Source organism: Dipteris shenzhenensis, chromosome 10, assembly GCF_047967505.1.
Source record: "Dipteris shenzhenensis isolate YYH24624 ecotype China chromosome 10, Dip_SZ_1.0, whole genome shotgun sequence".
Taxonomy (NCBI): domain Eukaryota; kingdom Viridiplantae; phylum Streptophyta; class Polypodiopsida; order Gleicheniales; family Dipteridaceae; genus Dipteris; species Dipteris shenzhenensis.
In genome coordinates this window covers 1,810,984-1,836,954 of record NC_141605.1, presented here as the reverse complement: position 1 = coordinate 1,836,954, position 25,971 = coordinate 1,810,984, and the positions used below count along the sequence as shown (strand labels likewise).

The following is a 25,971-nucleotide window of genomic DNA, read 5'->3' as shown; positions in this document are numbered from 1 at the left end:
AACTCTTAATTCTTATTTTAATGATTATATTTTTATCAAAAACAACATAGAAATATGTTAGAAAAAGTGTTTTGAGGCATTGTTAGTTTCTTTGTTCAAGATAATTAAGGCAAAGATATTAATCACTATTGTCATCCCCATCACAATTACAATCTTAACCATATTCTCAATCTTAATATTAATCATTGTTACCATTGCAATCACAATCGCAATCGCGATTGCAATCTCAATCTCAACCAAAATTGTAGTTGTAATATGCTAGTTTCACCTCTTAATCCCAATGTCTATAATCTATCTCAATGAATTTTAATCCTTATATCAATTTCATTATTAGGTAAAAAAAAGGATTAAAAATTTGAATGTAGATACAATTGTCTATAATTATGTTAAGGATTTTATAACAACTCACTTATTTTGGAAGCTTGAAGCCCTTGTGAGTTGTTGAACTTAATTTGGTCATCCTCGCTTATCATTTTTGTAAAATGTAAGTTTGTTTTCTCATTTAATCATTTAACATTTAAAGGGAATGGACATAATGACATACTGGGAGTTAAAATTTTCAAGAGGGCAAACTTTTGTTATTCAAGATAATAAAGAGGAACATGATGCATTCTTCCCTTTAAAAACTTCAAGATGCTAGATTTGAGGAATCCAAGACACATGGCGGCATCGGCTATCATTGGAGAAGCATCTTATGGAGATTAAGGTACAAGTTAATCATACATAATGATTGGAGAGTAGCAATAAGAAGACCATTCATTATGAGGGAGGATGAAAGGTGACATTAAATGAATAGAAAGATGGAAAAGAGGACATATTTAATAAGGTGACTATTGAATATTAAGAAAGAGAAATCTATGGACGAGAAATGATTTTTTGAAGATAAAGGAAAGGAAAGGTCGCCGGCTACTAGGCTACCTCGACGAGGAGATCGCTACCCCTTTAAGTTGTAATAAGGATATATACAGGCTCCGTAACCTGTGGAACATGAGACATGAAAATAAGAGCGCTGCCAAAAAATGGATATATTACACTAGACTTCAAGAGACTTACTTGGATTGTGTATAATCAGCATGGCGGCTCCCCGATAATCGCACGTCGCACCTCTCGACTTCATGTTCTGCCAGTAGCTGTTGACAGCATACGAAGCGTGCGCGTACAAATTGTTGGGCAAGTAGCACGCCCCCTCCGGTTGAATGGGAGCACAGTCTGCGCCTGCTCTACACGCGAAATCTAGCATGCCCTGCAGAAGGTTCAACGGAACCGGTGGCTTCGGAATGCACCACTCTAATAAGCCTGCTGCAACGAAAGGACATAACTTTGTCGTGAAGCTAGTAAACTACACAACGGCCACGCTTCAATTTTAATTTTAGGCGAAAAGAAATGTGTGACCCAACGCCGCAGATTTAAAGCAGAATATTTGCAGAGCTTGACAGTGAGGACGACGAACCGATTTCATTCTCAGATGTGGCCGCCGACCACAAGGGCGACGGTACTAGTAGCAAACTCGCAATTATCCAAGGAAGACCCGAGTTCATGGTTGTGTGTGGCTGGCTCGATGCGTCAAAGCATGGAGTTCTCTATATATACATGTATAGTAAAATCGAGAAAGAAGCTGCGTCAAAGCAAAGCTAACAACGCTTTATGGAATTCTTACAAGGTCATTCTTCTCCTGGTCGCTATCTACAAAAGATTTATTTTGATGAATGCGTTCTGCTACCGGGGATTCTTTGCTCTGCTCTTGTTTCTCCTAAGACGACTATAGTACCATAGTCTTCTACTTCGATGCAACAAATTCAACTCATAATAGGGATACAATCTCGACCCTCTTTTTTTATGCTGGAGAGCATCTTTTTTATGATTTATTACAAAAGATTTTATTGCTTCATTTTTGTGTGTTTCACGTTGTCCTTGAAATGTGTACGAAGGACAATATAGTAGTCTTTTACGCGATAGTCTTCTTGCCACATAGGTTTTAAAAACTAAATGTGCCAACCTAAAAGAAGCTCTAATCTTGGATGAGCAATTTATGATATTGTGGTCTTACATGATGTTCTTGCTACATCGTTTAAACAAAAACCTCAAGTGAAAATAACCAAGATGAAATTATGCAAACTTGATGGGAAGCCAATTTGAGATCGCCTACTAGAAATTAAAACAAATCTCACATTATATATTTTGTGTTCCTCACATGCTCGACACCATTTAATTTGTATTTGCTATGCATAATTGAGTATTGCCATTTTTTGTGAGGTTTTAAAGATTATTCCATATGGAGCGCTTATGTATACAGATAGAGAACTTTATAGTCTTGCTTAGAGATTATAACTTGACATAAGATTTACCTAAGTAACCTTATTATTTAAAAAAATGACACGTGGAAATTCACAAGAGGAGAATCCAAATCTCTAATATAATAAAATTCTAATTATAATCAACCAGATGACCTTTAATGTTGCATATTTAAGCAACAATATTCCATATGGATAAATGTTATAGGAGACTTCAAGGTACAAATCAAGACACCATCTAAACTTTTTGGAAACATTGACCTTAAATATAAAACTCTCTCTCTCTCTCTCTCTCATACCATAGTACAATAAGTAATCTTTAGTGTATTAAGTGCCAACTAATAAGAGCTACTAACCTAAGTTTAAAGTGGTACCTAATGTGAATTCTTATAGAGTCATTATCATTGATTAAAGAAACCCATATGGGAAAGCATCGTTAGAATAACACAAGCTACATTTTATAAAATCTAATATAGCATGATTCCTAAATGATGCTTCAACATATGTAATAATAGTTCATTAATGCTTGACTATCTCATTAATTGTTTTAGAATACCATAAAGCTTAAAAGGATATACCCTCACTAGGATAGCTTCAAAATAGTATTCGAACTACATAACAATCAAAAATATTTTTCCAATTTCAATGTATTATAGTTAGTTTCCAACATTAAAACCATATGTTTAATTTCATGATCTATTTTTCAAGTTTTTTCAATTTCATAGCAATTTGTCGGCTTCATATTCATGACAATGTTGCTTTGATTCAAAATAATTTTCCTAATTTCAACATTACTTTTTCACTCACAAAATTGTCATGTGCATATCTAATGTTTAACATTTCTTAGCTCCAAATTCAAAATAGTGTTTTCACAATTTTCACGCATAGAATTATCATGTGCATATACATATGATTGGCATTTCTTAGCTCCAAAATGAGTCCAAAATATAGAAATCCCAATTTCTTTTTTGTGAATTTTTCATCTTTGTAAATTTTTTATTTTTAACATCATAATCACTTTCACAACTCCACTTTCCATCTTATAGCAAATTTTCTAGCTACATAATAATTTTGAGCTTTAGTTTTTCAACTTCATAGTATCCTTTTGAAAGAAGTCGATCAAAGACATAACGACCGATCCAACACACAAGCTAGGCCAAAAGATTGACCTTGCTCAATTTGAGAATTAGGGAATTGGAAGACAATGGATATCACCAACCTTCATTAAGTGAGGAAGTACTTTCGAGAAATTTTGAAAGAGAAACAAACATGCTACAAGCATCATCATGCTTGGGAAATTCACAAATGCATGAAGCAAGAAAGAAGAGGCCAACAATATAGGGGACTTGACAGAATTTCTTTGTAGAGCTCATGTCTAATTTGGTTAAACTAATATTTTTACTTACAAAAAGTGAAAATCAAAGATCTATGAAAACAAAACTCGCACAAACCCAATATAAGACAATCACCACACACCAAAAGTGATATAAGAAAATGCAACACATGTAGCCAATCAAGCCACTTGTAGGCTATAACACAAACCAAAACCCTCCCACAAGACACTTGGGTGTCTAAGAAAAAACAAACACAAATAGACAAATTCACGAAGCAAACATAAAGGCATGAAATGAATAAAACATAAGGAAACACAAAGCACATGTTACTTCCTTGAATGTTACTTTGTCCATTAGTCGTAGACAATCACTTAGCAAGTCCTCCCATCACACACTAGGCAAGCCTCCTCCTAGTGCCAAGCTAGTGCCTACCAGCCTCTAATGTGGTGTGCATTTCTTCTCTACATATAGAAGCAAGCACAGAAAGAGAAGCACTTCTTGTTGCGAAGAGGGCAGACAGAAAGAAGGTTCTACCCATGGACTATGCACGTTTTAGAGTAGGACTTCCTGACAAAATATGAAGAGGGGAGAGGAGAAGAGTGGAGATGAGGAGAGAGGGCATAGCTAGAGAGCACTCCACAAATGACTAACTATACACTAGATTTAGTTGAAAATGTAGAATATATACAAACCCGTTTAGGGTTAGGGTTAGGGCATCTAACCCTTTCCTTTATAGCACTCTATATGTGTAAGTGCTATGCACATGTAATCAAAGGATGTTGAGCGTGATTTCTCAACACCTTCCCTCAAGATCAACATCATGAAGTAGGCCTTCCCTCACGATGATGATTTTGGAGAATTGAAGAAGGACTGAGCATTACATTCCATCACACCTCTTTAATGGGAATATCCTTCCTTTGCGTCAAACCAAGAGCTTGTCGATGTTTTTTAAAAAGCTCTTTATCGAGTGGTTTGGTAAAGATATCAGCACCATTCTCTTTGCTATCACAATGCTGCAGTGTGATGTCACCAAGTAACACTCTTTCTCTGATGAAGTGCTCTCTGACATCAATGTGCTTTGTCCTGGAGTGATATACTAGATTCTTGGCCAATGCTTTGAGCTGAGTGATTATCACAGTATATTATTATTGGCTTTGATTCATCAAAGTAATCTATTTCTGACAATAGTCTTTTGAGCCATATAGCCTCACATGCACCTGTAGTGAGTGTTCTATATTCTGCTTTGGTCGAAGAGAAAGAAACAGTTGCTTGTTTGTTTGACAACCATGATATAGCACCTTGACTAAGGAAAAATACATATCCTTGTGTCGATCTCCTGGTCTCATGATCTCCGGCATAGTCACTTTCATAGTATCCATACAACCTTGGATGACTTCCTCTATGTTCTATTCCAAACTGTCTTGTACCTCTCATGTATCTCAAGACTCTTTTGGCTGCATTCTAGTAAGACTGGTTTTGGATTTGCCATAAATTGTGCTAGTGAACTTATTGCATAACAAATATCTGGCCATGTGATAGTCAGATATATAAGAGATCCGATGAGCTGCCTGTAGTACTTGTCATTGACTGTAGGCTCTTTTGAATCTTTAGTAAGTTTCAAACTTTGTTCCATGGGAGTGGTTGTAATCTTGCAATCTGCCATATGAAGCTTCTTCAAGAGACTATCAACATATTTGAGCTGACTCATGAAGGTGCTGTCTGAATCTCTCTAGAACTCAATTCTAAGATAATAGTGCATAAGTCCAAGATCTTTCATGTCGAACTCTGCAGATAAGTCTTGTTTCAGCTTTCTAATGAAGCTATCCTTCCTTCCGATCACAATCAGATCATCTATGTACAAAAGTGCAATAGTAATGTCTTCCCCTTGAACTTTGTAGTAAAGAGTATGATATGCATTGGATTTCATGTATCCCAAATCAACAAAATACTTGTCAATTCTATTTACCAATTTCTAGGTGCTTGCTTTAAGCCGTAGAGAGTTTTCTTGAGATGGCAAACCTGATTCTCCTTTCCTGGCTCAACATAACCTGCTAGTTGTTGCATGTAGACTTCCTTGTCTAGGTAACCATTGAGAAAAGCATTCTTGACATCGAGATGATACACATTCCATTTTGCTGAGTGTCTCTAGTGATATCAAGAATCACATCTATGATCTTTTCTACTGGAGCATAAGTCTCATCATAGTCCTGACCATATTGCTGTGCAAATCCTTTTGCAACTAGTCTGGCTTTGTATCTTTGAATACTGCGATCTAGATTGTACTTCAGTTTGTATACGCATTTGTTTGCTATGGCCTTCTTTCCTAGTGGAAGGTCACATAATTCCCAAGTATTATTCTTGTACAAAGCATCCATTTCTTCATTCATAGCAGTTTTCCTTTTTGGCTTGTCTACTGCATCTTCGAAGTACACTGGCTCTTCTGTAGCCATGATGGTAGTCATAAGAGCATAGTTGATGGTTTCAACTTGAATTGCTTTGCCTTTCTGAGCATATGTCAATCTGGCTGGAGGTCTTCTTTCCCTAGTAGACCATATGAGTTGATGTAGCTCTGCTTGTGGTGTTTCAGGCAATTCTTGCTCTTCTTCATCAACTTGTTCTATAGATGATTGTGAAATCGGTGTGTCTATCTTCTGTGTGTTTGAGGTTTTCCATTCTGATTCCTCATCAAGATTACATCTCTGGAGATAATGGCCTTGCGGTTGATGGGATCAACTTGTATGCTTTGCTTTCTTCACTGTAGCCAATGATGATGCATTTATGTGACTTCACATCCGATTTCCTGCGAATGTCGTCATGTATGTGGGCACATGCTATGCAACCAAATATGCAGAGGTGCCCAATGTGTGGCTTGTGTCTTCATAAGGTGTCATATCCTGTATCGGTTTGGTAGGAAGTCAATTAAGCAAATAGTTTGCAGTGGCTATTGCTTCTGCCCAATACTTATTTGAAAGATGCTTCTCACTAAGCATTGCTTTAGCACTATCTACTAAAGTAACATTCTTCCTTTCAGCTCTTGCATTCTGCTGAGGAGTATCTGCACATGTGAATGGTCTTCGAATGCCGTGACTTTTGTAAAAGTTCATGAAACATGTATTCACCTCCTATGTCTGATCTCATGACTTTGATCTTTCTGCCTGTCTGGTTTTCTACCATGGCTTTGAATTCTTGAAATATCGAAAACACTTCAGATTTCTCTTTCAGAAAGTAGACCCAACAATATCTGATGTAGTCGTTGATGAAACTCAAGTAGTAAAGTGAACCATTGATGCTATGGGTCTAGGCATAACCCCATACATTATGTGAATCAAATCAAGAATCCTCGTGCTCGAGAGGTACTTTTGTCGAAGTTGGTTCACTTTTATTTACCGAAGCAGCATGCTTCGTAAAATTTTCCAAGAAACTGAAGCTTTGGAATCCCGATTGCCATATTCTGATTCCTGAGATCTAGCAAGCTCACCATATCTCTTGTGCCATTTTGTGGATAGTGGCATCTGTTGCGGTTGAGTTGACATGGCATGCAAATCTGGTATTGTAGCTAGCATTCTATACAAGCGTCCTTCCTTGAATCCTTTTCCTACTAGCTGAAATTTTCTAGATTTGTTGTCTCTGATAGTGCAATCATCTCCATCGAAGATGACTCGGTAGTTGTGTTCTGTCATTTGTCCTACTACAAGAGGTTCTTACTGAGCTTCGAAACATAAAATACATCTTTCACCAATCCTTTCGTACCAGTGAAATTGTTCATATGGATAACGCATGTCCCTTGAACTGGATTCAGTGTATTATTTGCTTTGTAGATGACATTCTTTTGACTTTCCAGTGGTTTCATCTCTGTGAACCATTCCTGATGATTTGTCATATGAGATGATGCACCGCTACTGATGTACCAAGGATCCTGATATGCTTGGTCGACTTGATAGCTGAAATCCTCTTTTGTATTGAAATCAGTTGTCTAGATACACTGTATCAGTCTTCTATAATTCCTCATTTGCAAGAACCATATTCCCATGTTCCCTTGCATAATGATTGTGACTAGGATGTCCACCATGATGATTTTCCCTTCTACGGCACTTCCCTCAATTGTTGCTGGATCGACCGCCTTGGTCGTATTGCTTCTTGCAGCAATCTCTTTCATAGTGTCCAAACTTATGACAGTAGTTGCATTGGATGTTTCACTTGACTTGATAGCTGAAATTCTCTTTTGTATTGAAATCAGTGTCTAGATACATTGTATCAGTCTTCTTTAATTCCTCATTTGCAAGAAACATATTCCCATGTTCCCTTGCATAATGATTTTGACTAGGATGTCCTGGTACCATGAAACTTCCCTCAATTGCTACTGGACTGATCGCCTTGGTCGTATTGCTTCTTGCGGCAATCTCTTTCGTAGTGTCCAAACTTATGACAGTAGTTGCACTGGATGTTTCACATGTTGGTGGATGCATTCGCTCGTCCTTGGAATCTTCCTCGATTGGAATGATTTCCTCTTTGTTGATTCTGATGTTGTTGAGGATGGTGCTGATGCTGATTCTAACTTTGCTGACGACTTTGTTGCTGATGATGACCACTTCGATGGAATGATCTACCTCTGCCTCTACCTCTGAAGCTGTGAATGCTTGATCATTTAGAATGACCTTTGCGTGCATGAATGGCATGAGTCTTGGGTTCTTCTCCAAGTAAGACTGATTGAAGTCCTTCCAGTGTCGGAATTTGCCGTTGGATGGCAATACTCTGGACTAGATTCTCATGTCCCTCTCCTAGTCCATTCAAGATGACTTGAACCATTTCTGCGGGATTCATAGTCTCTCCTGCTACTACGAGTTGATTGTTGCAGTCTTTGATTTTGAGTACGTAAGCATGATAGGTTTCGTTGCTATTGCGAAAACTTTGGTTGATTTAATTTCTTAGTGTGAGAATCCTGGAAGTGTTCTTAGACTCATAGAGAGCTACGAACATATCCCATGCTTCTTTTGATGTCTTGACGGTGTTGAGCTGTCCTAGCATGACATCTTGCACATTCTACTTGATCAGATGATATGGATACTTATCTTTCTTATGAGTTGGATATAACGATCAAGTAAAGTAAAAGTAGAGATGAGGAAGACGTCCGCAACCTCAACAGTTATAACATTGGCATGCAAGCTTACCATGGTCATAAGAAAAATAAAGTCAGTTAGACATCTAAGTGCCACCTGCTCAGTTTGCATTATTTTATCTCATGGCGAGTGGGATTACATACACACTGCCATGGGAGGGGTGGACAAGGCTTGCATTACATGTCTATAGGTCGAGGGTTCTAGTCCCACCACCTTACAAAGCAATACATTTTTACACAAAGAAAACCTTGGCGCGGGTGGTTGGGCAAGGGTCTTGCCCCCCCAAACTTAGGCGAGCAATGAAAATCGAGCATCAAATAGGTTTGGTCCATGTGGCTCTACTGAATTCCATTTCTGCACGAGCAGGGGTGTAAGAGTCTAGTGTGTAATCTTCCTAATCTATTCTAGGCCTCTCTCAAACCATAAAATAGATTAAGGCCCAAGCATAAGAAGGATTTAAGGAGACTACAAAGAGGAAATGAAAGAGGAGCTCTCAAGGCTATTGTGGATGCAAAAAGCCAAAGCTGCCATGAATATTGCAAGTAAGAATTACCTTCAATGACATGCATCTCGTACCAATCTAAATTGATAGGTTGATATCAAGAAAATGGAGCTGACCCTCACTTAGATGTAGCAAATCTAGTGAGTTAAATAGCCTCAAAGTACAAAGCGATTTAAAAAAAAACAATAAATTTCTATTTCGGGTGTTTTTGGGCGAATGCATGATGGGTATAGCCATTTTTTGTGAAGTTTAGGGAATATATTCGTATGAACCCGTGACTTATGCATTTTTCAATGGAATTTCACAAACTTGGTATTTAAACTAATCTACATATTTTGAACTTGAATTTGAGATCAAAAAATTACACAATTAGCATCTTGAATGAGATCGTTAAACTACTACAAATACTATAATGCCTATGAAGCATGCAGCTTGGATTGGATAGGATATCTGAAAATTTTTAAAAACATCAAATAATTGTTCTACACATAGATGGAAGGAATTGTTTATTTGAAAGTGCACTATTGGAGCTTCCCACAAACCAAAGGAGGTAACCAATTTAGGACCTTTGCTATGGTTTAGGTGGTCTCTAATATTGTGTTGCAATTGTGTGCATGCCTTTGAAGGAAAGCTCAATAACGTTTTCTCATTTGATCGAAAAGTCAAACTTTTTGAAAAAATGTACTCCATACTTCTGAAGCTAGTGCATGGTAGTCTTAAAACTTTGATATTTGGTGAAATTTGTATCTTAGTCCACCCATAAATGGATGCACTAGAAAAAACTAAATTCATACATGTGCAATGATCTTTGAATAAATTCCACATTATATATCATTTTTCATTGGTTCCTTTTAGAGTCACTACCTTACAATGAGGCCCATAAGCATGTCAAAGGTGCTTCCAGTTCTTAACATCAAATCCGCTAGCGAGCCATTTTGCTTATTTTCTTTAAAGTCATTTTGGGATTCTTTGCTCTCATTTGGGGGCACAAGTTGGTGATGTATACAATCAGAGACGGCAAAACACAACTGATGATTTTTTCCAGAGTTGACAACTCCTACTATTACTTTCAAAATTTTCACTTAATTTCATTCTCCCATGCATGTCACCGATGTCCTGCCCTGTCACCCTATCACCAAAGTATTCTCCTAGTCCGATTCTCTTGTATCTAAGACCTCGGCTTCTTTTCCTCATTGCTTATTTTTGGAAAAAAAAAGCATGTGCTCCTCAAGGGCATTTGCCCCTATGGCTCTCCATGCTCCTCAGGCTCTCTTGAAAGTTAGAACGTGCACAATTCTTTATTCCTGTCATGAAGCTTTTAGGCAAGTCCTTGTTTCTCTTCACAAGCTAGCTCGTCTAATAATAGAAATAATTTCTCATTTCTTCGTTCACTTTCTTTATTTAAAATAAGGGTGGTACCACATGGTGCAATGTAGTTTGTCATGGGTAGCAAGAGAACTAGACAGAGGCTATGAAATAGAAAATTTGATATACCTAGTCAAGATACGAGGAGGACGTTCAAGGCCATGGAAACTAATGATACAATATCCAAATGGCAATGGAAGACACATTTGCAACAAATGCGGAGGAAAAGACAATGCCAGAAAAAATGCCTCCTTGCTTAGTAGCTAGCCTCAAAGGCAGTAGATGCACCCATTTGATCAGAGCCATCAACATGAGATGTGGTTTCAAGACAGCAACATCAAGGGATTTGGGGGACTAAAATGCTCATGTCCTTAGAAGCTTTACTATGCACCTCAACAATGTAAAAGGGGTGAGAGAGAGAGAGAGAGAGAAAATAATCTTTCCCAAGCCCATCATACACATAGTTGACACAGTGCAAGTCAGTCGTCAAACTTGCAATGCTAAAATTTGACTATTTTTTTCCTTGCAAATTGGCTTTCATTTGCATCTTATGAAATTTGGGGGGGGGGGAGAGAGAGAGAGAGAGAGAGAGAGAGAGAGAAAGGCAATATTCTTTTCCAAGCCCGGTGGTTGAAATAACAACCACCCATGCTGGTTCTAGTTGGGGATCTATATAAGTGTGAGTGCTATTTAGGAATCTTGACTATGCATAACAGTGGTTAGTCAATTCAGATTGTATGCTTTCATAACTAGGCTGGGTGTAGCTATTTTTTGTGGAAGTTTAGGGTGATAATGGAGAGCTAATATTCATATACTAGTTTCAGCCACCATGTTGGGTGTGTCAATTTGCAGAGGAAGATTGTCTATTGAATCCATGAGGCTACAGCTTGTTGGGGAGGCTTGCAATTGAGAGAGAGGGAGTTGCTTATCGGGGAGTATAAAAATAGCTATAGGCAAAGGGGGCCAATGGTTGCACAATGCATGATCACAACCACCATGTGGTCTAATACAGAGAGTCAACTATAAAGATCCCTTAAAATTATGCAATTATCAAGATTTTTTTATTTAATGGGCTGTTTTTTTAATTTTCACTCAGCTGTTGTGTGCCATAGCATTCAATGGGCTTAATTTGGATGTGGACACTTATCATAATGATGGTGGAAATTAGCCATCGTGCTAGCTCTAACATAACATAATGGTAGTTGGGAAAATGATGGAGTAGAGAGGACCATCTAGGTGAAATGATGGTGTGGTGAGGATTAAGTGGCAACCCTCAGAGTTCGATTTTAGGATTAAGCAAGATGACTTAATTTTAATTCTTTTTGCCATCAGACTTGCAGTCAATTATTAAGTGGCGGCCTTGAAGTTTGATTAGGATTAAGTGGGATGACTTAATTTTATTGCTTTTTAGCCATAGGCTTTGCATCCAATTAAATAGCCATGAGGCTCCTATAGCCACTGGCTTGCATGATGCAATGATCATCTGATCCACCACTATCTACGGCTAGAAAAGTCTGCACAAAGGGGGTTCGTTTCACCCCTTCAAAAACAAGTACCACGTTGGGAAATATTTCTTGTAGTGCCCCTTCAAAACGATAATAGGTAGTCAATAGCTCATCGATTGGCAATTGCTCATCAAGGTCTAGGTGGGCAATGACTATTTAAGTGCCATGTAGCCTTGTCCAATTCACACTGCACCACCCTTGTCATCTCCACCACCCTCGTTGACTTCAATCGATAGGCAACTAATATTTTCAAAACATAAACGTTCGATGGTGTTAGTCAAGCAAACTCGATTTTTTGCCTCGTCACAGCATTGTAGTGCATGTAAAGCTCCATGTAGTTTGAAGATCATTTGCGCTAATATTTTTTGAAATTGATTTGAAGTGAGGCTACCCAAAATCTTTTAGATAGTACGCAAGCATTCCATGAAAATGAGTGGAAATTCTTTTGTTTCAACTCTTTGCACATGATCACACCACCAACTGGTCTATTCCCATCCCATGCAATGTACCTTTGGATCATTTTGTTCATAGACTAAACGGTAAGGCAACATGCATTCTCCCATCTAAATAGTGTACTACATGGATGACGTGACCAACCAAGAGATTCAAGAGTCCACGCATCTTCCCAGCAATGCTCAATGTTCTCGCTAGAGGATGGTGTTTGGAAGATAGCAGCCAGCATCACAATACGGAACATTAGGGTGGAACGCTTGATATTTGGCTTGATATTATCGATAGCTTGTGCACTATTTACAAGACAGGTAATAGAGAGTTTCAATAAGACCATAGAAATGTTGGAGTGTTTCTACAAGGCCTATATTTCTACAAGGCCTACATTTCACAAATCAAGGAATCCTTTGGTTGCTGTAAAGTCCACCATATTAATTGTTGGCACTAATTTCTACACCTATGAGCTTAGACCCTACAAAGCAGATTGTAGGACAACTAGTTTCTTTCAATGCCCCACAAATAGCTAACTCTTTGTATTGTTTTCAAGTTTTAAATAGAATGTACCTTTCTCAAGAATATATATATTTGATTATTTTTTATTTTTTATTTTGTTTCTTTTTTTGGGGGAGGATAAAATACCAAATGTTGGCATGCATGCGAATGATAATGTGCAGAGAGTCTCATTAGGTGCAACTGCTCCCTGTAGTAATATATTTGTTCTATTGATATGAAAAGGAGTTACAACACTTGGTGAAGGCTAGGAGCCTTCCTAAAGGGCACGAGTGGAGAGAGGCAATCACCTTCTCTCCTGCTCTTTTACCATTGGAAAAAAGAGGGCACTCTTGCTAAACATCCCTTTCCCTATGGAGGCTTGAAGCTCTTTTGTAGTGTTGAACTATAGGGTGATTATTGATGCTAGCTGATGCTATAGAATGAAGGGATTGTCCCCTAGAATAGGCTGACTGTAGCTGCCATATCTAGCCAACCTATAGCTACCACAGGGACACACATGGTGTAGACTAACGTGTCACCACCTAACCACAAACTCTTGCAAGGATAGGGGTCAGTCAATCCTGAGCCAAGGAACTCCTAGGCTATGTCCCATAGCCATGGCTAGGACTTCATTAGCCACAAGATCCCACCTTGTTAAAGAGAGTTTGACCAAGCTACAATAAAGTGGTTTGTGCCACACTCTCTCTAACAGTGAGGCAGTTTTTTGCTTAGCTTAAATGTCCTTAGCCTCATTGTCATTCACATCCTTAGTCTCTGCATAATAGGCTACCTCCACATAGGCAACACATGGTAGATAGGCCACATGGGAGAAGAGCTTATCCAAACATGTGGCAAAACTTTGTGGCATATGGCAAACAATCACATTAATAGGACATGTGGCAATGCCAAATCATTCGCTACCACCTCAACAACCATGTGGCACACAATTTCAACTAATTGATTTCACCTAAGCACAATGATATATACACGCACATGTGTACTTTAGCATATACACATATTTGCCATATCATCATTTTTTAGCATTCTTTTTTATAAAATTTTGGCAAGTTTTTTTTCCAAAAAGAATTAGAATGGTTTTATTTAGCTCATAATTAAAGCCTCTTCACTTGCCAAGTTCAACATCACCACACCTTTAAACTCGCATCCAAAAAGAGCCAGTAAATAAAATCTTCTACCGCATTTCTCACCTCAATGTGCAGCCTAGCATTAATACTAGTACATCGTTAGAGGAGATCAGACTCCACAAAGTCAAGTAAGCCGTTGCCCAATAAATCTAAATTAGTTCCTAAGGGTGTGAGTCCCATCGGATCCATCATTGGCTTCACCTCAATACCTTTGGTAGTGGGTAGTATCAAAGTTCATCACATCAATGACTCACTTAGCATGTTGATCTATTTTGGCGGTAAGATAGTTGCATTCTTTTGCATGCCATATTCTATCCTTGTAAAGCAATTTTGCTAGCTGTTTTTGGCATAGTTCCTGCACATGTTAGCCTTATAAATCCTTCTTTGGCTATTTCTAGTAGATTGTCACCATAACAATATTATACAAGTCTTCTACATTTGGTTTATGAACAATCACAAAATAAAACTCTTTTTCTTTCCACACTTATCAGGCTTCCATAGTGATCATCTTACTATTCTTCATGGGTATATTTTATTGATGGAATATAGGTAAACATGGAAAGCACAACTATGATAGACGTTTTAAGATAAACGCAACATAATTGTCCACTATGCAAGTGTTGATTTTGTCTCCATTGCCACAATACCTAGTACAATAGTCTTATATCAGCATAGCCAATTTTTTGTATTGATGTACAGCCATCCTTTTCATGTAGATTTGCAAACAAGCCGTTTACATGAGGCCCTTTCATCATCAGCATAGTGTGACTTTTGTAGTAATGGCTAGCCATCAAATGTTTGTATTGCGTTGACTCCACTTTTTTATCATTTAAATTTGTTGGGTAAGCCCTCAACATGAGGTCCTTCCATCTCCATCAACTTTTAGAGAATACCATAGTACATCATTCTTGGATTCAATTTTCGCCACCACTTGTGATTAGCACATCAATCCTCAACCTAAGGACATTTTAGCATCAATTTAGCGATGCCATAGTGCGTCATTGTTGGATTTAATTTTCAGCACCACTTGTGATTAGTAGATGAGGCCTAAACACGAAGATACTTCAACATCAAGTTGGTCCTACCATAGAGCACTTGATATTATCAAAGTTTTCCATAGCACAAATTGGGGAACAAGAGTGTTCCTTTGCGTACTCCATACTTGCTATAGTTATTTGATGTCATCCACCTTTTATGTCTATGTCATTTTAGCATTCAACATCTCATGTGCTTCTTCTAGTGCAATAGAATTTTAGGGAGGGTGCAGGCACAGCCAACCGGGGATGGGGGTCAGCGTCCACAAAGCCAAAGCGTTGGCAACCATCCTGCAATCGCCACAGGTATGGCCTTTCGCCACTCCGGCTTGTCTGCATCGACTGCCAACTCTGAGCTTTGCTTGTTGTAGGTGAGTGGCACCGCAAGGGAATGGACGGATTTTGACGACGCATGCAGCGATTTGCTCGCTAGCGCAAGTCCACCGGGTCATCAGGATTTATTAGGAGAGGAGGTAGGCATCGCCCCACTTCTAAGCAAGACGTTGCTTTGCAGATCTTTGATTTTCTTGTGAATGTACTGGCAGGCCAGGCAATGGCTTACATTCGCAAAAAATTTCCACGATGGAGACTCGTCCGACAAGCTGAAATCGATCAACGATCATTTGCTTAAGCGATCCGTTTTAGCAGGAACTGGCACCTCGGTCTCGTTGGTAGACATCACTGTTTTCGTGGCAGTGAGAGATGCAGTGGTAGGCACCTCTTTCGCTTTCTTGAGAATTTCCTACACGCTTTTGATGTGCCTCGGCAGTAGCCTGATTTCAGCTCGTATGATGCTGAGGTGCAGGTAAATTTAGACTCTGCGCACCAGGATCATTATCTGAATTTGGTTCGTTGGTTTGACTACGTCCAGGTAATCATTCCTGCAAGAGCACCTTTGAATGGATTTAAAGTGCTAATCAACTCCCGCAATCTGACGTATGCCAGACGTCTTTGGTTCATGTTGCCGAGTGGCTGTGCAGAATGAAGACAAGGTTATCACATTTTTCAAGAAAATACTTATTAAAAAATCCAAATTTGAACAACAGGTAATTCACCGCGGGCCGCAATGATGCATGTAAGACCTACCTTGAGATATAGCCAGTACTCACCACAAGCTCGCAGTTTGATTTTAGTTCGATCGTACCTATGCAGGAGTTTCTAGATGATCTTGCAAAGAAACCTGCAAAGACGGCTCCAACACAAAGCAAAGTAGACAATCAGGCCTCCACCAAGCTAGAAACACTTACAACGGAAAGCAATGGCGTTTTGCAGGTGATTTTTTTTCCACTTTCGCATACAATTTCTGCAACAATTCTTGCACTATGCACATAGATACTATATCACACATCTAACATCATTGTGATCCATACATGTTACATCATACATGAAGCCTTAAGGTCAATAGTACGTTACCAGGAAACTTTGGTACGTTAAATGTTGTTTTTGATTAATTGATGCTGCATTCTGGTATCAGCTCACAACAAAAAAAAAAGTCAAGTCCGAGGACACTGTCAAACCGTCAGTGGCTACCACGGACAAGAAACTTGGTGTGAGTGTTTTGGTAACCTTCAATGCATGCTATTTAGTGCAAGATATTTGGCAGTTATCAAGGGGCAGTGGCATTGCTCAACTTGATCAAAGTATATGGTAATGTTCTTTGCAAATTCAAATGCCTGTTGAATTAGTCCTGCTTACAAGGATCCTCTTGTTTGTTTAATGTTCACAGAGTGACCAAGTTACAAACATGAAGGCAAAAGATGCTGAGCAGAAAAAGGAAGTAGATGTAAGTGTAAGTGCTCTTGACATTCGTGTTGGGCTAGTGAGAAAAGTCTGGAAGCACCCGAGTGCAGATTCGTAAGCAACTCATCTCATTTTTATAAAGTACTCCTGCAAATCTCCATGATATAACAAAGCCAAGTTCATTTTTTCACGAGTTGAAATTCACAGGTCATCTTAAGATGCATTATTGTGTAGCTTGCTTGTGGAGGAGATTGACTTGGGAGATGGTGGCGTCCGGCAAGTTGTGAGTGGCCTTGCAAAGTATTTGAAGGAGGAAGAAATGCTGGTATGGTCTTTCTTTGTGCTAACTATCTTAAGTTGAGCCATCCAGCAAGTAGACAACCAGAAGACGAATATGTAAATATGTATGTGCATTGCGCAAGGATAAGCTTTATGGTTATATTGAATCCACGATGATAAAGATACATTGTACTTTGGATGATATGGATGCTGGATTGCTTTACTTATGCAGAATAGGAGGATTGTGATGATAACAAATGTGAAGCCAGGAAAGTTGCGGGATGTTTTGTCTGCTGGCTTGGTAATGTGTTCTTAGCTCTATCTAGTCACCTGTTGGAGTTTACATGTAGTGTAGGGAGCACAACAAAATGTTGTGATGAAGTTGCTTCTTTGCAGGTACTGTGTGCATCGAATTCAGATCATAGCACTGTTGAGCCCCTAATGCCACCACATACAGCTGCTGTTGGTGAGCGGGTAACTTTTGCTGGGTAAGTCGCTCCCTTTGAGTCTTGAATACAACTTTGAACGTGAAACAGATATGGTTCATCTCATACCTCAATCAGCCCTCTATGTCATGGATAATATTTTTCATCCAGATTCTTCTCTTCCTCCTTTCTCCTTTCTTTCTCTCTCCTTCGTTCTTTCGCTTGAAGAATTTTAATTTGTAAGATTGGATTATTCTTGTCTTATGGAGATATATATACTCATTGTGCTACCTTGTAGTTACCCATGATATCTACTGCATACATGGCCATGCAGGCATGAAGGAAAGCCAGAAGAAGTTCTCAATCCAAAGAAGAAGCAGCTGGAGAAGATACTACCAGTAAGTTTCCGAAATGTAAAGGTTCTGTCCTCCAGTGGTGGACTTTGTGATGTGATCCTGTTCGGGCATCCAACCCTGGAAGCTGATTTCTTCACCACTTCTTTGTGTATTTATCCATTCATTTCTAGCTGTCGAATGCTGTACCATGATTTCTTGTTCTTGGGTGTTTTCTGCTAGTGTATTGTTTTGTGTTGCTGTTTGCTAACCAAAACTGTGTTAGGCGAGACCTATGTGGGTTAGAGTACCTGTCAGACTATCAATAAATGGGAATTTAGTGGTGTTATGTTTACAGATAATACACCTATGGGGTTTTTGTCGTAGTTTAGGGTTGTGTCATCCTTTTGCAGGAAATGTCCTTCATCCATGGTCTAGCTGTCGAATGCTGTACCATGGTTTCTTGTTCTTGGGTGTTTTCTGCTAGTGTATTGTTTTGTGTTGCTGTTTGCTAACCAAAACTGTGTTAGGCGAGACCTATGTGGGTTAGAGTACCTGTCAGACTATCAATAAATGGGAAGTTAGTGGTGTTATGTTTACAGATTAATACACCTATGGGGTTTTTGTCGTAGTTTAGGGTTGTGTCATCCTTTTGCAGGAAATGTCCTTCATCCATGGTCTTAATGGAAAAATGAATAAGCTCCCTATACAAATGAGGAAAATTACAGAATATGGTAGGAGGAAACTCTGAGTGTGCATTGTGAAGAGATGTTGTGAACGAATTTGTGTTAGCGCAAAGGTAGTCTCGTCACAGGATGTCTGCAGGATTGGAGCTCTCAAACATATGGAAAAGGTGATAGCGGAATCACAATGCACGTCTTTATCGTGTATCATTTGTGTGAGACAGTTCACTAGATGATTCATTTTGTATGATACTTCACTAAATGACAAATGCCACGTTTTGACCTGCCTTTAAAGTGTATTAAAATTTCCCCTTGCATTTTAATACCATAGCAGGCTGGGGAAAGCTAAAGCTAGGAAAAGTAGCCCAGAAATGAGCAAAAGCAAACCCAAGGAAGTCGACAAAGACAATTTGAAGAAACAGTTGACTACTTCACTCATTGAGGAAAGAAGGAAAAGTTATGAGTGTCATCAGTGTGGAGAAAAGTGGAAACTTGACAAAGTGCAAGGCAATGGGAGTGCAAGGAGTATGAAACAGCTCAAGGGTGCTTGCAGGAAATGATAACGCCTAAAAGTACATAGTACAGCCATATACTGTATGTATGGTCTATCTTAGTCCTAAGTGTCCTAACACTAGAGAGGACTAACTGTAAAAACAGTACTAGCAGTCCTAAAAGGACTTAATCTAGCCTACAAGGCCTGCCATAGTATGGCTGAAATACCACAGGAATACCTGGAAACTAAATCATGGTTTCAATGTTCGTTTGTAATGGATATATGATAGTATAGGGATAGCTGTTTCACGTAACAAAAGGTACCAGGTGTAAACCTTGCCAAAAAACTTCGAACTTGGGTCGCTAAAGCCTTTGTGAAGAGATCTGCCAAGTTATTATGTGTTTGAAGATAGGACAACTGTATGTCTCTAGCTGACAGTTGCTCCCTGACATAATGATAGTGAACCTCTATGTGCTTAGTATGTGCTTCATGCACAGGATTGCATGCAAGAACCAAAGCTATCTAGCCGTCAGTGTAGACAGTAGCAAAAGATGTCTAACCAACATTTGCAAGTAGCGTATGAGGACAGATACACTCTACAGTAGCTGTAAAGGCTGCTGTGTACTCAGCCTCACAACTAGGAGTAGCAATTGGCTGCTTCTTGCTGAACGAAGATGCATGAAGTCCCAAGCATAAAACAGTTGCCACTATGCGACACCCTAGTGTCATAACAATCGGCATAGTCACTGTCTGTGAAAGCATGCATGATCGGTGAATCATAGAGAAGTCACAAATGCTGTGTGCCCTTCAAATAACGGAGGACTTTGTCACTACCTGCCAATGCTGTGTATTGGGTTTGTGCATAAACCTGCTCAATTGGGAAACGATATACCGAGGATCAGGCCGAGCGTGGCCTAAATAAAGCAGGCAACCAATAGACTGCTAATATAGAGTGGCATCAAATGGATCACTGCTATCCTCTGAGGAAAAACAGAAGTCAGGCTCCAAAGGTGTCAAAACCAGCTTACAATCCTCAAGCTGAAAGCTCTGTCCAATATACTTAGATTGGCTCATCACAATGCCCCTTCAAAGTAAGCAAACTGATCCAAGATAAGAGTGCAACTGACCTATCATGGCAAAAGACTGCTGCAAATCAGCCTTAAATGCTGCAATTTGCTGAGTAGATGGCCCAGTTATAAGCTTGTCATCCACATAAAGAATAAGAATGAGCAAATCTGCTCCACACTGTTATGAAAAGCAAGGGGAATCAAATGCGCATGAATACATTCCATGTCCGTGGTGTGTGCTTCAATCCATAAAAGGCCTTGTGCAGCCGGCATACCTTATTTTTAGATACCTTAACCTCAAGGCCAGGAGGTTGACTGACATATAATATACCTTTTCAAGCAAGTCACCATGAAGAAGGGCAGTCTTAATGTCCTGTTGATGCCTGTGAGCTATGGCCTGCTGCTGAGCATAGCCCTTAGCAACAAGATGGGCTTTGTAGCGATCAAGCACGCTTCCTTAAGTGGATCTAAGAGCCATCTTGGGACTCTTTTGTGCTGTCTAAGAACAACCGTTTCCTGAATAAATGGCATATCAGGCTGAATGTTTCCAGCACTCGAGGCTGAGAATGAGTTGCAGTAGGGAGATTTAAAATCTCCAGTGGATGATGTGAATCTGTACTGGATTTGAAAAGGGGCAGCAATGTTTGAAGGACATTTGAGGCATTAACATCAGGCTGTTTTTGACAGTCCAGCCAAGGCAAAGCTGTTTGCCCAGCAAAAACGGCATCTCTTTGACAATGGCTTATCCAATGCTAGGGTGGTACAATCTGTAATGAAAATAAACTTTGCTGCCTTATCCTCCAACTTGTGGTAGAGCTGAGATGGTACATGAGCATGTGTCAAACAAACAAAGACCCTCATATGTGAAATCACGGGCTTACGGTCTGTCCATGCAGGGTGTAATGGTCTTCGATGCCCTAGTTGATGTCATAGCTTGCACACATGATGGCATCCAACCAAATTTTGTTGGGCAGACTTACCCTTTAACATACACAGCCATCTCCATTAGAGTCTCCAGTGTATATGCGACAGTGCATTGATGTATGATGCTGCAAGCTGCTAAAAAATCAGCAAACTGACGTGACATAGATTTACCCCCCTATTAGTACGAAGTGTAACCAGCTTGTGGCCACTCTCATTTCAATCATAACAAGTATTTGCTTGGAGCAAGCAAAGACATGTGACTTGGATTTCAAGACACAAATCCAAGTATAGCATCTGATGTCATCCACAAATGTGACAAAATAATAAAGTCCCTGTGCATCTTTCCCATCAAGCATCCCTCACAAATGTGCTTTAAAAGTGCATGCATTTTTGGAAGATCTACCTTGATGTCCTATGAATGCATCTTAATGAAGCTACCATAACTGAGATGGTCCTTGAGTGTCTGCAATAACCGAGTCTTTCACTGCATGTGCCTCCACAACGGCCCCTCTCTCATAAGAATTAAGATTATACAGCCCTCTGGCAAGTGTTTTAGTTAGTACAATGCTGTTATCACGATGAAAGTCATGCACAGCACGACGATAATGTAAAAAAGAGTTAGTTTAGTTAAGCTGTTTATATGGCTTTGTAGGTAGTACTCACAGTTTTGGGATATTATGCCATATACAAAGTTGTAAAACAGCCCGCCTTAATCCTATAGAAGGCCTGTATGTCTCATTTGTACTCAGCTTTTGATCTGAACACTGGGACAATGCCAAATTGGATTTGTACACTAGAGCTCTTGGCTCCAGCTGAAGTTCAATAAGGAGTTAACCTTGACTGTCCAGCCCCTGAGTTACTTCTCTCCCAAATCTAAAAGGTACCTTCGTGTTCTTTTCTAGAATTATGATTCTAAGCTAATGAATGGAATTGATCTGACTGAGGCAATGAACTTCATGGTTGAATTATTCTTTTCTGCCCTAAGAATTGAAATAGTCTAGACTAGGATTGTAAAGTCATCTCGAGAATTAGCTAGAGCTAGCTAGAGTAAGGTCTAGTTCTGTTTCAGTTGTATTAGAGCAATACAACCATGGTAAAAGGTGGTCCATTTCATTTGAAATTTGGAGCATGTGTTCTTGAGCCTGTGACACACCTCTGTGCAAAATTTGGTTGCGGACAGTTGTCTCAATCGCTTGTTGCCACATGTTAGAGGGTAAAAATTCAAAGTTATCAGATGTGAATTTTTTTGACATCAATGTGGTCGGGTTGATCTCCTGAATCAAACCTGCAATTGATCATTGGAAAAAATCTTGAATCGGAGCTGTTCTGGGTGCGTATGTTTGGTGTAGGGAATTTTCTTCAACACCTACAATCTGCAGGACTAAGCTATTTAAGACCAATCAAATTTGATATACTGTATCGCTTCAGCACTCTTAAGTTCCCCACCAAGTATCAGATTGATTGGATCTTGATTGATTTGCTTTTTCAGTAAAGAGTCCTTCCTGCGAGCCGCAGATGCTAAATTCGAATTGTGGAAATCTGCCCCAAATTCAGCTCTGACATGACATACGGAATTGCAATTACAACTGGAAGGGCTGTGCCAAGTATTATATCAATCGGATTTGAATTGCCCCAATTTTGGAGCACATTATCCTTCTTGCCAGGCGCAACTGTCAGATTCTCTAAATCCCAGCTGATTTCGAGCAATTCTGTTCTCTGCTAGCACCCCATTGAATTCAGTATTGCTTTAAATTTGGGAAATTTTCTAATTTGGTTCAGAATAGTGAAAATGATTGAATTCTGGTTTTCTCTGCATTCCTAATGCCTTGAAAGAAGCCTGGAAATCAGTCCAAAAGGCAAGCAATGATGGATTTAGACCCTAGGATAAAGGGAGAAGCAATTGAAGAAATTGCAATTATGGGAAGTGGGCTCAGTAGTAGGAGAGCAGGCTGAGAATTCAATTCAAAATCAAGATCCTGTGGGCACACTCAAGTTTCTATGGAGGCTATTATCGAAATCAGATGCAATTGATTCAGAAGCAGTTCATTCAAAATTGTTTGGGCCCTATGCTTCAGGAATTTAGAGAATTGACTGATGAAATCAAGATCAAGAATCACAGGATGGATCAAAGGCTGCAGAATTTATCTGCCACAATGAACAAAGGATTTGATCAACCAAAAAGAAGTCAAATTCAAGAAGGGAAGAGACCCCTAGAAACAATTTCTGAAGCAACCCGTGATTCAGTTGATTACCTTGATCATGTGACTAATCCTGATGGATTTATGGCATCTGCTAGAAGGGCTCATGTAGGTATGAAGAGGCAGCTACTAAAGCAAACTTCCACAAGGTGCAGCTCAGAAAAGTGCCAGTGCAGACGTTGAAGTTTATGCCAGCAATTTAATGAATACAAAGGCCTTCTTGCTGATCTCAGGTCAGTCCTTACATTCCAACAATATGTTCAGACTGTCAGACCCTCAGATTCTAGAGGAGGGTTGCATCAGGGAAGGGCAGTGATGTTAAAGATAAGATTATCCTTTCCCAATTCAAAAGGTAATCTGGTTCACCCAGTGAGCTGGAAGAGTGGATAAGTGGATTGGAAGACCGTATCCAAAATGGGATCTGGAAAGAATAAGGTTTGCTGTGCGTCATCTTGAAGATTTTCCCCACACATGGTGGAGGCATGTGTATCTAGATGGTGTGGTAATTGATACCTAGGAAGGATATAAAAGGGAAATTTTTGAGACTTTTATTTCTCCTTTAGCCAAGGATTAATATATAAACAGATGGTATGATTTGGCTTAGCAAGGATTAGTGACTAAACTATGTCAAATAGTTCTGGAAATTGGCTTTATTCATCCATGGCCTTGATGATGGAAGATTATGCTTAAATTCATTCTTGGACTGCATCCTAGCATTGCTTAAATTCATTATTAGACTGTCATAGTAGCTAGTCCCTGCTATGCGTGATGGAGTTTATGGTTTTCAACCTTATGAGTGACTATCATGAGATTGAAACTGCACTATGCTGTGTTTTTAGAGGATGAGTTTGGGAATGTTCCTAGATTCATCTAGGTATATGCATCCTAGCATGGCCTCAGATGTGGCAGCACAAAACTCAAGGAGGCTATGCAGTTGGCTGAATTATATGAACCCAAATGCAATGTGAAGGAGAAGACTCTTTGTATTGGCCATTTTGGTACCACGCCTTTAATCAAAGACATTCCTACTGATGAAAAGAGGCCACCTGCATCCTCCACAACCTCCTCTCCGTATGGCAGCAATATGGGGCATACAAGGCATACAAGACTGAGGATGCAAAGGCATTATTCAAATCTCCTTCAAAGGATGACTTATGTGAGAGAAAGAGAAGATGGTGAAGCAATTATCTCAGGCCCTCATTGATGAAAGAAAAAAGAAGAATCCTTGTTTACATTGTGGTGTGCAATGGACCCTGTAGCATCAGAGTGTGTGCAAAGCCAAATTAGGGACAAAGGTCAGCATGGTTCGTGAGATTGATGATGATTCAGCCTTAGAGGGCCTAAAGAGGAAGTCAGCAAAGGGAGAGACCTGGAATCCATTCCATGCACGTTGCAAGGGACCACAGTGCCAAGAATTTGTGATGGTGAATCGTGCCTCCTCCTCTGTGCCACCATTTAAGCTTTACAGTGGCACTGCCTACCTCTGCATGCTATCTCCCTTGCTAGTCGGATCGTGCTTCCTTTTTCCTCAAGAATTGTATTTGTCAACTTTCGTGTTCTGTTCTCATTTGCTGAAGTCGGTAGCCTTAAAATTGGTTGGTCAGTTAAGATGGGCATGTATGGATGTGTGCTTATGTGCAACAATATACGTGGGTATTAATGTAAGTATGTGCTCTTGCATGTTTAGATGCTGCTGCATCTGTGGTTATTGACCATGATAATCTGAATTAAAAAGGGAACTTGTTCTCTCTTTTTTTGGCTTTTGCAGGGTCTGTTTACTGATGAAAATGGTGTTGCTACATATCAAGGCATTCCTTTTATGACAGAGGCAGGACCTTGCAAATCTACATTAGCCAAAGCAACAATCAAATGAACAATTTATTTTTATGCTCTGAAGTTGGCAGCTAGCCTGCGATGAAATGAATCAGCATGGCAGCAAGGAACAATACATTAAAATAGAGCTAACACCTTGGTAGTGAAGTGTTTTGAGTAACGGCATTAGGGTAGAGACCTACATGCAGGATGCTTTTATAACTGCAGAAGAGATGTGAGAATTACCTTTTCTAGGATCAGCTGTTCTGTCGATGATTCTTGGGGAGTTATTTTGATTGATGGACTTGGAAACAAAGAAAATTGTTGAGGCTTCGATGTAGGCTAATACAATGCTAATAGGATTTCTGTTGTATGTCGGCATTTATTTTAAAAGCTTTGTAATGTATTTTGAGCATGAATGATGAGTTGAAAAGAGGCAGTTCACACAAAGAAAACGTTTCCTATTGCACCAAGTATCAATCACCATTTTTTTAATGATTGCAAGCAAAATGTATTTTCATTCATTATTTTGACTTAAACATGTTGTCATCGTGTCAAATTCTCTATTGCAGTTTCTTCCCCTCGTACATGTGACTACATGGTGGTGCACACGAAGCACACCCAAACACAGGCACATGTATGTGCAGTTGGGTGATGAATGGGAGGAACAAAGCCCCCTTTCCCCGTGGCCATTTTATGGTGCTTGCGTTATTTCTCTTCTTTTGTGGTGTGTGTGTGTGAGGCAAAGAGATGGTCCATGATGCTATCTCTCCTCTTTGGGCA

At 39.4% G+C, this 25,971-nt stretch overlaps 2 protein-coding genes across 3 annotated transcripts in view; one reads left to right on the top strand and one right to left on the bottom strand.

The window, feature by feature from the left end:
- The window catches only part of LOC147897250 (Nucleic acid-binding, OB-fold-like protein), a 174,810-nt gene extending 149,288 nt beyond the window's left edge, over positions 1 to 25,522 (top strand). Inside the window, exons 2-14 of the mRNA XM_087380505.1 lie at positions 15,442 to 15,541; positions 15,607 to 15,708; positions 15,781 to 15,945; positions 16,041 to 16,106; positions 16,216 to 16,281; positions 16,388 to 16,507; positions 16,710 to 16,784; positions 16,962 to 17,089; positions 17,210 to 17,300; positions 17,487 to 17,555; positions 17,651 to 17,742; positions 18,014 to 18,077; positions 25,145 to 25,522. Of these exons, the coding sequence (XP_087236631.1) occupies positions 15,485 to 15,541; positions 15,607 to 15,708; positions 15,781 to 15,945; positions 16,041 to 16,106; positions 16,216 to 16,281; positions 16,388 to 16,507; positions 16,710 to 16,784; positions 16,962 to 17,089; positions 17,210 to 17,300; positions 17,487 to 17,555; positions 17,651 to 17,742; positions 18,014 to 18,077; positions 25,145 to 25,249 (1,200 nt within the window). The 5' untranslated portion in view covers positions 15,442 to 15,484 and the 3' untranslated portion in view covers positions 25,250 to 25,522. The remainder of the gene's footprint in view (positions 1 to 15,441; positions 15,542 to 15,606; positions 15,709 to 15,780; positions 15,946 to 16,040; positions 16,107 to 16,215; positions 16,282 to 16,387; positions 16,508 to 16,709; positions 16,785 to 16,961; positions 17,090 to 17,209; positions 17,301 to 17,486; positions 17,556 to 17,650; positions 17,743 to 18,013; positions 18,078 to 25,144) is intronic.
- On the bottom strand, positions 783 to 1,573 carry LOC147897251 (major pollen allergen Ole e 10-like). 2 transcript variants are annotated; one of them, XM_087380991.1, is made up of 3 exons: positions 1,451 to 1,573; positions 1,054 to 1,299; positions 783 to 978 (listed from the first exon to the last, which is right to left on the bottom strand). In XM_087380991.1, exons 1-3 carry the CDS (start codon positions 1,536 to 1,538, stop codon positions 935 to 937), a joined length of 378 nt encoding a protein of 125 aa, XP_087237117.1. In that variant the 5' UTR covers positions 1,539 to 1,573; the 3' UTR covers positions 783 to 934. The 2 variants fall into 2 exon arrangements, with proteins under 2 accessions (XP_087237117.1, XP_087237118.1); XM_087380992.1 differs by having other exon boundaries at positions 790 to 978; positions 1,054 to 1,296; positions 1,451 to 1,541.
- Positions 25,523 to 25,971: the final 449 nt, after the last annotated feature.